At 31.9% G+C, this 11,084-nt stretch overlaps 2 protein-coding genes across 2 annotated transcripts; both read left to right on the top strand.

The window, feature by feature from the left end:
- The first annotated feature begins 355 nt into the window (after positions 1-355).
- LOC124929450 (V-type proton ATPase catalytic subunit A) lies at positions 356-8,252 on the top strand. Its single transcript, XM_047469812.1, has 21 exons — positions 356-491; positions 560-657; positions 1,386-1,512; positions 1,843-1,898; positions 1,988-2,044; positions 2,139-2,250; positions 2,356-2,393; positions 2,504-2,605; positions 3,650-3,706; positions 3,811-3,882; positions 3,989-4,090; positions 4,192-4,254; positions 4,339-4,471; positions 5,010-5,116; positions 5,724-5,918; positions 6,545-6,631; positions 6,744-6,848; positions 7,253-7,350; positions 7,426-7,504; positions 7,721-7,809; positions 7,891-8,252. The coding sequence occupies exons 2-21, from the start codon at positions 580-582 to the stop codon at positions 8,003-8,005; spliced, it is 1,872 nt and encodes a 623-aa protein (XP_047325768.1). The 5' UTR covers positions 356-491; positions 560-579; the 3' UTR covers positions 8,006-8,252.
- Positions 8,253-9,097: 845 nt separating this feature from the next.
- On the top strand, positions 9,098-10,638 carry LOC124932959. The gene is made up of 2 exons (XM_047473678.1): positions 9,098-9,516; positions 10,313-10,638. The coding sequence occupies exons 1-2, from the start codon at positions 9,173-9,175 to the stop codon at positions 10,362-10,364; spliced, it is 396 nt and encodes a 131-aa protein (XP_047329634.1). The 5' UTR covers positions 9,098-9,172; the 3' UTR covers positions 10,365-10,638.
- The last annotated feature ends 446 nt before the right edge of the window (positions 10,639-11,084 follow it).

Genomic DNA, 11,084 nt, shown 5'->3' on the forward strand with positions numbered 1-11,084 from the left:
GGCGAAACGACGTCGTTTCAGACTGAAATGCGAACGCCTGGACGTTCCGTCGCGTTTGTGCGTTCCGTTAGCGCTCAGGCACGTCAGTTATTCCGCTGCTTTGAGTTGGGCTCTATTTTTTTATAAATATTTATATATTATTAAATAAAAGAAATTGATAACATTTTATTTTATTTATGTGGCAAAGTAAATAAATGATTTAGAAAAAAATCTCATGGATTGCTATGATCACTTTCTTATGTTACTTTCTTTGTTATCAAATCAATCATATAATGCATTAAAAAATATAAAATAAATAAATAAAAACCAATCATATTATAAAGAATGAAATTATTAGAAATAAATTAGTAGACGACAAACATTTGAGTAACTTGAGGACAATATTGCATGTTGCGGGGGTCAGACTGGTTTTCTCTGTAAATTTTGTGAGAGTAGAAGAAACCATTTCAAGGCTCTAGATTCGTATTCTTCCTCTCCAATCTGCTGAATAGGTACGTGTTCGATTGGTAAACTCACTGGATCTTCTTCAATAATCTTAGATTTGAACTTTCGTGACCAGTTTCATCCTGATCTGAGACAATGCCGTCCGTTTACGGTGCTCGATTGACAACGTTTGAAGATTCGGAAAAAGAGAGCGAGTATGGCTACGTGCGTAAGGTATATCATCTCCTCTTTCTACAAAAGCTTGATACACCTTTTTCCTTTTAGTTTCTAAAATGCGATTCGTCCTCATAAAGCACATTTTTCACTGTTTAGTTAGTTCTGCTCGATTTGATCTGTAAGCTATGGATTCTGAATTCTGTTTACTTTCTTCTGTACATTTTCTGTTCATCTATGAGAAAATGAGCAATATAAGGATGATCTAAGTAATCTCGCAGAGTTAATATCAATAAACATGTTTCATTCCTGTTTTGAAAATGATAATATAGTTGTATTGTATAAAACATTATCCAGGATTAATGTTATATCATTTTTGGTATTAGTCTCGGTTGTTATTTAGTATTAAGACGATTGAGGTGTTTGAATGTTGTTATATGCAAGAGATTTATGTAAAAATCATAACCAAATCAGTAAGTAACCCTTTGTTTCGACTTCAGCATTTTCAAATTTCTGTATACTATAGTCAAGCAAGCTTTCAACATATAGGATTTTGCATTTCTGAAGCTTTTTCAAGAAGGACAAATCTTTTATTCTTTTGATTTTACACATAAACAGATAAGGCCTTTTGATGTTTTGATCAATAATTTTGGTGTTATTGCAAATGGACTTCTTTTTCCTTGAGTTTCTTCTGATTCTTCTTTTGATATCCTTGATGTTCCCTTGTAATGTCTGTAAATGACTGTTGCTCGATGAGTTCATGTCTAATTTTGATTGCCTTCTCTAAGGTGTCAGGACCAGTTGTTATAGCAAATGGAATGGCAGGAGCTGCCATGTACGAACTGGTTCGTGTTGGACATGATAATCTTATTGGAGAAATTATTCGTTTAGAAGGAGATTCTGCTACAATTCAAGGTATTCCACATTTTTCTTTTTACATATGCATCATCAAAGATGTTACCTTTGATGTTTACTTGACTTAACAAAGTATGTTCTGTGATAATAAAAAAAGAAGGAAAGTCTTATTTGGAAACTGATATAAGATTTTTTTTTCTCTATCTTGAATATTGATCAAATTATTTTCTAGATCATTGGGATTTTTGGCAAACAATAACAAATCTAGATTTTTCCTGATCATGAACATGAAAAATGTTGATAACAAAACTGTTTTATTATCTAGCTTTCTGGAAGAAAATTTTAAAAAATTGTAGATGTTCACAAATTCATATTGTATTTCTACTCCAGTTTATGAAGAAACGGCTGGATTAACGGTGAATGATCCTGTTCTACGAACTCACAAAGTAAGCATAAAGTGTCATCTAAGTTAACCTATCTTTCTGCCGATAAAATGAATGTTGAGCTAATGAGTTAATTGGATATTATTTTTCAGCCTTTATCTGTGGAGTTGGGTCCTGGAATCCTGGGGAATATATTTGATGGTATACAGGTGAGGAAATTCCTGTTTGCAAATGATTGAACATTATTACTTTGTTTCCATGATTATGAATTGTTTTCTTCTTCTTCTTCAAAAATCAATGCAGAGGCCCCTAAAAACCATAGCAAAATTATCTGGTGATGTATATATTCCTCGCGGTGTTTCTGTCCCAGCTCTTGATAAAGATACACTTTGGGAATTTCAGCCTAAAAAATTAGGTAACCACTCTTCTAATTATTAGAGGCCATTTGTTATTTTGTGTTGCTTTTGATCTTATAGCAGTGGTCTAAGTGTCTAACTCTAATATCATATGTGTGTGGCAGGCGAGGGAGATCTTCTAACTGGTGGAGACTTATATGCTGTAAGTTCAATTTTCCCAGTGAATGTCAATCCTTTTTACAGTACCGTATGTTCACATGAATACTACTTATTATTGTCAGTTTCATCTAAACTTGCCATGAACTTATGCAGAATGTCTTTGAAAATACTTTAATGCAACATCATGTAGCTCTTCCTCCTGATGCAATGGGAAAGATAACCTATTTAGCACCCGCTGGACAATATTCATTGAAGGTACTCATTAATATTTTTGCTTTATCTTTGTTTTATTATTCTGTTGTCTGTCATGGATTAGTTTATGTTTTCTTTTTACTCCTATATATGACATCATCCTTTCTTGACCTAAGTTCTCAAAAATCATTGAACAATTTCTTCCTGTACCTACAGAAGAGAGCCATGGCCTTTCCAGTATTACTTTGGGAACTGACAATAATCTTGTGAAATTTGAGTCATTTTTAATCCTCCTTTCCTCCCATATTCTATGACACATATTTCATCTTCTTAGTCACACTTTTTGTTACATTGTACTTCTTTTATAGCTATTTTTAATTAAATCAGGTAAAAATTTAATCAAGTAAAGTCACTGTAGTATCCTTCAACTCGTGACTGCACTAGTCATGATTTGTGTTCACCAGGCTGTAACTCTACATAGCCGATGCTTCTTTCGCTTTTACTATGGTTAATTTATAAATTTATTATTAAAAAGAAATCCTTCAACTCTTTCTGGGAATTAACATGAAACAATCTCCTCCTATCTTAAAATCAATAATGCAGAACAGTTACATGTTGGATGCCTCTTAGTATGACAGATTAATCATAAAAAATAATCGGTCATCTCATTGTACAATGTTTTATATTTTATATTTGTATATTTGAAAGGGGTCAACTTTGTATTAAAAATGTTTATGAATGCGAGGAGCAAACCGTGCAATGATTTTACCAAAAAAGGAGTTTAAAAAAAAGCACAGACAAGATACAACAATATTAGATTCCGGTCAAGTCAAACAATCCCATCCCATGCAAATCCTTATTTCTTGATTGAGGCGAATGTAATGTGCGGAGGGAGAACCTCTTGATCCTCTCTTTCCCTGTCCACTTTCTGTGGAATGTCCTTCTCATTGTACTATTTTTCGTAGAATAGAAGTCACCTTAATATCCTCTACATGTCCCACATCAAACTGGCACCAAGTGACCATTACGATCCAGAGTTCACTTTCAACTAGTAGGACAAGTTTATTTTGTTAAAGTTTGCTTATTGGGTGTTAATATGTTACGCAGGATACTGTTCTAGAGCTTGAGTTCCAAGGCGTGACAAAGAAGTTTACCATGCTTCAGGTCATTAGCTTTTGTCTGCATATCTTGCTATACTATTAAAGTATTAATTTTAATGGGTTTCATATGAACTGTGTAATTACATAGTTTTGTTCTTTTGTCTACAGACATGGCCTGTAAGAACACCTCGTCCTGTTGCAGCAAAACTTGCTGCGGACACTCCTCTTCTCACTGGACAGGTGGACTTGCCTAGATTTGAATTGGCCACCATAGGGCTCCACACACATATACACACATATATGTTATTATATTATTGGCTAACCCTTTTACCTTTACTCATATCAGCGTGTACTTGACGCACTTTTCCCTTCGGTTCTTGGTGGAACATGTGCTATTCCTGGTGCATTTGGATGTGGAAAAACAGTGATTAGTCAAGCCCTTTCAAAGGTGGTGAATTTTTTAATTATGATTCAAATTTAGATATTTCCTTGAGTATATTTTTTTCCTTTTTCTGATTGCTTACTTTGAACTTATATCTGCATATGCAGTACTCTAACTCAGATACTGTTGTCTATGTTGGATGTGGAGAAAGAGGAAATGAAATGGCAGAGGTCTGTGTATGCTGCTATTTTTGTTCATTTCTATGTTTCAAAGTGAACTGAGTTTTTCTCATTTGGACCCACTGGTTATTCTAGGTTCTTATGGACTTCCCTCAATTGACAATGACACTACCTGATGGCCGTGAAGAATCTGTCATGAAACGTACCACACTTGTGGCGAACACTTCAAATATGCCTGTGGCAGCTCGTGAGGCTTCTATTTATACAGGTAAACTTATCTTAGTTAACATCTTTTCTTTTTTGGAAAGACAAAGCTTGTATAATAAAGGGTACTCAAAAAGACAGTGAGTTCACAATTACAAGCAAGTAAACAAAATAAAAATAGAGAGTGAGAAAGAAAGAAAGAGAAAAAGAGAAAAAGAAGACCTGAAAATAGGCTTTCAAGCAATCTAGGTAGGAAGTTTCTAACATTAAAAGCAAAAAATCAAGGAAAATGGAGACAAAAGGGGCAGCTTTATTTTTAGCACTAAAGTCAAATGCATCACATCCATTTATTGTCTTTTCAACCGTCTGAAGAATTAGGTAATCTTAATTTGTCTTCCATAAAAATTAAATTTTCCAGACAAGACTATATCCACAATGAATTTCATCAACCTTATTTTATAGAGCAAGGTCCTACTTTAACTTTTCCATCTCATGTGCAGTTTGTTATGCAGTTGGTTCCTTTCAAAAAATATAAATTAAAAGAAAACATTGTTTAAGAACCATTAAGCCGTAATCCTAACTACATCGATGTGAATACTCAGGAATCACCATAGCTGAATACTTTAGAGATATGGGATATAATGTCAGCATGATGGCTGATTCAACATCCCGTTGGGCAGAAGCATTGCGTGAAATCTCTGGTCGACTGGTAAATGACTGATCTAACTTTTTTCCTTCCCCAAATTATCCTTTGCTCACAGAGAGTTCCTCTCCAATTCCATGAGAAATTTTATTTCTTCATGTCTTAGGGAATTCATTCCATTCACATGTGCGGTGTTCATATTATAGTTTTTACTTGCTATTTATGTTTTCCTTTTTATTTCTTTACTAGGCACCTTGGAGCACCGTGCTTCTCTTGACAGTAGCTTTTAACTGTTTGTAAGCTGTATTGTTTAACAATCAGCAATCTCAGAATGCTGCTTAAATTATTATTCTCTTGTCTTCATGTGTTATATTTGCCTGATTGTCCAGGCTCATTTGGGAACACTTTTTTTCTTTCTTTCTATGAGGAGTCTCATGTGATGTGGATATGAGATCATGTTTGGAAACAGAACTTAGTCAAACACATTAAATTTTTTATTGATGGTTTCTCAGCTAGATTCAGATCCAGAAAGTGTTTCCTCCACTCGTACAGACAAATCGGGCCGTACTTAAGTAGTCCTGCTCTATCATAGCACTATATCAAGTTAATTGGTGAAGTTTCAATTGGATGATTTAACATCACTGATATATATGTTTCCCTTAACCTGTTTCAGGCAGAAATGCCGGCAGATAGTGGATATCCTGCTTATCTGGCTGCACGTTTAGCTTCATTTTATGAACGTGCTGGTAAAGTGAAATGTCTTGGTGGGCCAGAACGTACTGGAAGTGTTACAATTGTTGGTGCTGTTTCTCCCCCAGGTGGAGATTTTTCTGATCCTGTTACATCTGCTACCCTCAGCATTGTCCAGGTATGCCAAAACCAGAAACAATGGACTGTTTTGTTATAAGAAAAAAACATGTTGATCATGATCAGGAAAAAGTTGTATTTATTTTGTCTGACAAAATAAATTATACTATAATCTGGATCATGATACGAAAAATAATTTGATGATGATTCAAAGAAAATCTTATACTAAAAGAAAACAAATTTTATTCAATTTTAACTTTGGCATTGAGATCCGGAAAAAATTGCATTTATTTTGTTTGACAAAATAAATTACACTATAATCTGGATCATGATTCGAAAAATAATCTGATGATGATTCAAAGAAAATCTTATACCAAAAGAAAACAAATTTATTTCAATTTTAACTTTGGCATTGAGACTGACAAAATACTAGTTTCCAAATAGGCTATATGCTATTTTCAGAAGATGGAAGACCTAGATTATGTTTTAGTCTTTATTATTATTTTCTAGCTGCTGAAGTAAATTTATTAAGGATATATAGATAGAATACATCATATTTCCTCCTTATTATAAGGAAGATGTAACACATCTTCCCTATTGGCTATTCTCTCATTTTTGGGTGGCTGAGTCAAAGTATTAATTTCATAAGTTTCCGGTCTTTCAATTTGATGCTCTTCCCATTGGCAGGTCTTCTGGGGTCTGGACAAGAAATTGGCACAGAGGAAACATTTCCCTTCTGTAAACTGGCTCATTTCATATTCAAAATACTCAACGGTGTGTTTGAGCTCAATCTTTTTTTGTATACACTTTGGGAACATGAACCAATATATGTTTTGTCCCCCTTCCTTAACATAATTTGGAATATGTATTTTTTATCATGTTTCAGGCATTGGAATCCTTTTATGAGCAATTTGACTCAGATTTTATCAACATCAGGACAAAAGCTCGCGAGGTGTTGCAGAGAGAAGATGATTTGAACGAAATTGTCCAAGTATGTTTTTTATTCTTGAATCGCACCATTGTTGGGCTGTTTTTTAAATTGTTAAATGAGTTCAAACTGCTCAACAAAGTTGCTGTCCATCAACAGTGTGGCCCCATTAGGAAACACTTTTTCTTTTGTCAAATATCTTATCAGGATGTGAATCTAGATGAGATCACATTTGGAAACTGAACTTAGTTAGATAGATACAAATTAAAAAATTTATTGGTGATTCTCATCTGGATTTGGATTCATATCCAAATACGATAACAGGCTTGATTTATCATGACAAACCACAAATAGTATGTTATTGTTATCATGTTTGCTAGCAAGAAACTGATTGCAGTTTGAGATTTTTATGTGTTTGTCTGTTAAATAAAAAGACTTATAATTTTTTTTTTATTTCTTTATTGCAGCTTGTTGGAAAGGATGCTTTAGCAGAATCTGATAAAATCACTTTAGAGACTGCAAAACTTTTGCGAGAGGATTATCTTGCCCAGAATGCTTTCACGCCGTAAATATTTCAAAATAATGATACAATTGTGCATTTTTATTTGTATATATAAATATATTAAACTCATTGTCACAGGTACGACAAGTTCTGCCCATTCTACAAGTCTGTCTGGATGATGCGTAACATAATCCATTTCTATAATTTGGCAAATCAGGTAAAAATTCTCGCCTTCTTCTTCATTGTTCTTGTAACTGCTCCCCATTTATGCAATAAAAATATGTTCTTTTAGTGCCCCATTTTTATTTGATGTCATTGCTTCTTTTTTCGGGGTCAAACTATCCAAGTTTGTTTAAAATTTGCAAGACCTTTTTACCCACATTTATTCTTAAAACTATTTTGGTTGATGATTTTTTTTTCCGTTAAACTGCAGGCAGTAGAGCGAGCAGCTGGTATGGATGGACAAAAGATATCGTACACTCTTATCAAGCATCGTTTAGGAGATCTTTTCTATCGCTTGGTGTATGTATTATCTATAATCTTATTAAAATATAGTTTAAAATGTATGATCTTTTCAAACATTCTCGTGACATGTAAATGCAGATCTCAAAAGTTTGAAGATCCAGCTGAAGGTGAAGAAGCTTTAGTGGCCAAGTTCACTAAGCTCCATGAGGATCTAACTACTGGTTTCCGCAACCTCGAGGATGAAACTCGTTGATATCAGAGACCCGAAAAAAAGGGTAAATTCTTTATCCGAAATTCCATTATTTGCTGGTATTTTTTCATCACTTTACATTATTTTTGTCTGTTTTTTGTGTGGCTCTATTGATTTATTTGATTGTTGAAATAAGTGATATGGAGTTTTAGTCTCAGTAAATAAGGCAGACAGCCATCATTTTTATATGTTTTGAGATTATTTTGTACCTTTTTTTTTTTTAATTTATCACCCAAATTGGGACTTCGGATGAACATATATTTTTAATTTTTGTTTGGAACCCGAATTTGGAATTTAATAAGAGCTTGAACAGTACAATATATATATATATATATATTATTATTTTATTTTATTTTAAGTATCTCATTTGAATATTGATTTAAATGCTATAATTTTTCTAATTATATATATTAATAAAAACAAATTCGTTCCTGTTGTATGTGTTTTCAATTTGTTTTTAATATTTTAATATACAAATTTTTAAAATATAAAAAGTCATTATTTATTTGTCCATCTTGATGAAACACCTATTTAGAGACTAAAATAAAGAAAAATTAGAGTTGAGTTTACAGTTAATTAAAACACGTGATAGGTGACTGGAAGTTGAAAGAGCACGTGATGATGCATTGTTTAACTGGTGAGACTGTAGCTGAAAATACAAATTCGCCCTTGAATTTTAACATATATATTCAAATTAACCCTTAATAATGGCAAATCAATATATTCAAATTGAGACAAGTTTAATTTAGGATTCCAAATTAACAATAAAATTAAGTGTCGTTAGTGCTAGTGCTAAATGAGTGAAGTTGCTCGGTCAAAACTCGTCTTGAGTTAGACTTTAATTAAGGTCGAGCTGACACGTTCAATATTCGAGTCGAACTTGAACTTTACTCGAGACTGTCAAGCGAACTTCTTTAGCCTGATAACAAATAATATATTTTTTAAAAATAATAAAATTGAGTTAGACAACATCTTGTTAAAGTTTAGGGATCAAAATATAAAAAAACATATTAGCTCTATGATGACCGTTAGGTGAAGAACACATACCTACATTTCAAAAAACATGATCAAAAACCATCTTCTTCTTTGTCTTTATCATCATATCATCATCATCATTTCCCATCCATCGATCTTAAATGGTATGGTTGAAAGGTAAGAGAAATTAAAAGTATGAAAAAAGGACACCAAATATCACCATTATCGTCTTCTTCATCTTTATCGTCATCTTCTTCTCCACCAACATCTCCACTTCCGATAAGCATTGGACCAGGGCAGCGTAAGTACTCGCTATCCTCATCTCCTTCTCCGCCGTCAGCTTCGCCGCCATTCTCTATAAGCCATGATGCTTCTGAAGAATATGAAATTGGTCCACTTCTGAATAATAAGCAAGGGATATCATCACTCACTTCATTTGGAAGAAAAAATAGACCAGTTCCTACTCCATTTTGGTTGGATCAGGATCATCATCATGATCATCACTTGCAATCCAACAAAAGCTCTTGTCTCAAAGACTTGTGAGTTCTTAATTCCTTTCATTTCCTTTACGTAGATCTATGCCTTTTCGAGAATGATATTGTTATGTCGATATTTTGAATAAATTTAAATTATATCTAAGTAAGTTGCACATTATTAAGAGTTAAGACCATAAATTCAATTTTATTGAATTTTTATAACTTTAATAATTCATATTTGATATTTTTAAAGTAATTTTAAGATAAGTTATTCAAATAATCCATTAAGATATGTCAAATGATAGAAATAGTGTATAATATATCAAATGTTATATTTGTCATTTTAACTTTCTACCTTTAAATAATAATAATTAATTAAATAAATTAATTAAATCCAGTAAAAAACACTTAAATAATAACAACATCAACCCACTTTTAACTATATAAATTAGAATATAATATAAAATTATTATAACTATTCAACCTAACATAAAATATACTTAATGAAAAAAAATAGAACAAATTAAATTTTTTATTTTCATTTAGGTAACCTAAAATTTGGTTAATTAATATATTCAATTAGTTTGATTATTTGAATAAATTTTAATAGATCGGTTTCATTAATTAAAATCCTATATTTTGAGCTGATTGAATTTTTAGTTCAAATTCGAATTGGATCGGTATAACAATTGAACAGTTCGTATCGGTTTGAATTTCTCATCAAAGTTTGAACTAATAAATTCTAAGTCAATAACTAAATATATCTTGAATGTAGATTTGTAAATGAAAATATGGTATTTGATTAAAATTGTGCAATTGTAATATTATTAGAAGTTTTTGGAATGAAATAAAATTGCAGGTTAGAATGGGTGGTGTTAAAATGTTGTAATTGCAACTCTTGGTCAGCATGAGGACGACTGACCGGGGCAGGCAGGCATGATCATTAATTCAAACCAGACGGTCTTCTTTCTTTCTTTCTTAGCTACCAATTAACCTAACAAACAAACAAATAATTGGAGACTCTATTTGTGAATACATTTAATTCAATGCTCTCTTTTTTTTTTCTTGATTTTTGTACACTAATTGGGGAAGAGTTAATTACTTTTCCACTATTAGTTATAAGAGATAATTAAGTACTACTGTTTTATTATTATTATTATTATATAGTTAGAGTATACAAAATATTGTTGGAGATGAATTTGGAAGATAAAACTTTAATAATGTACCATTTTTGTCTAAAGACAACATACAAATATTTTAAAAGATTTATAGAATTTTATAATTATGAACTAAATTGTTTGGTATGAATTAATAGGTTAGCTATTTGATGATTTAGATGATATAGATGATATTTGTATTATAATATATATATATAATTCGATAAACATGTAGATTAATAATAGAGAAAAATAAAAGAAAGAATAAAAAATATAATGAGATTTGATCAAAGTGCTTATGTCCTCGGGAGTACGGTTGATTATATTAATCTCACCCTTAGAGTTAAAACACTATATAAAATTGTATTTATAGAATAATAAAATATTTTAGGCTCATCTTATTGACACTAAACTTAATTAATATTTGTATATAAGTACATGGACGGACACATAATTTATAGTTGGAATGTGCTT

The sequence above is a fragment of the Impatiens glandulifera genome, chromosome 3 (assembly GCF_907164915.1).
Source record: "Impatiens glandulifera chromosome 3, dImpGla2.1, whole genome shotgun sequence".
Classification (NCBI taxonomy): domain Eukaryota; kingdom Viridiplantae; phylum Streptophyta; class Magnoliopsida; order Ericales; family Balsaminaceae; genus Impatiens; species Impatiens glandulifera.

Bases quoted from the DNA above. Each gene is read 5' to 3' on its own strand.
- LOC124932959 (XM_047473678.1), top strand. From the start codon at position 9,173: ATGAAAAAAGGACACCAAATATCACCATTATCGTCTTCTTCATCTTTA. The intron at 9,517-10,312 runs GTGAGTTCTTAA...ATAAAATTGCAG, and splicing joins AGCTCTTGTCTCAAAGACTT to GTTAGAATGGGTGGTGTTAA.
- LOC124929450 (XM_047469812.1), top strand. From the start codon at position 580: ATGCCGTCCGTTTACGGTGCTCGATTGACAACGTTTGAAGATTCGGAA. The intron at 3,883-3,988 runs GTGGACTTGCCT...TACTCATATCAG, and splicing joins CTCCTCTTCTCACTGGACAG to CGTGTACTTGACGCACTTTT. The intron at 7,351-7,425 runs GTAAATATTTCA...TCATTGTCACAG, and splicing joins GCCCAGAATGCTTTCACGCC to GTACGACAAGTTCTGCCCAT.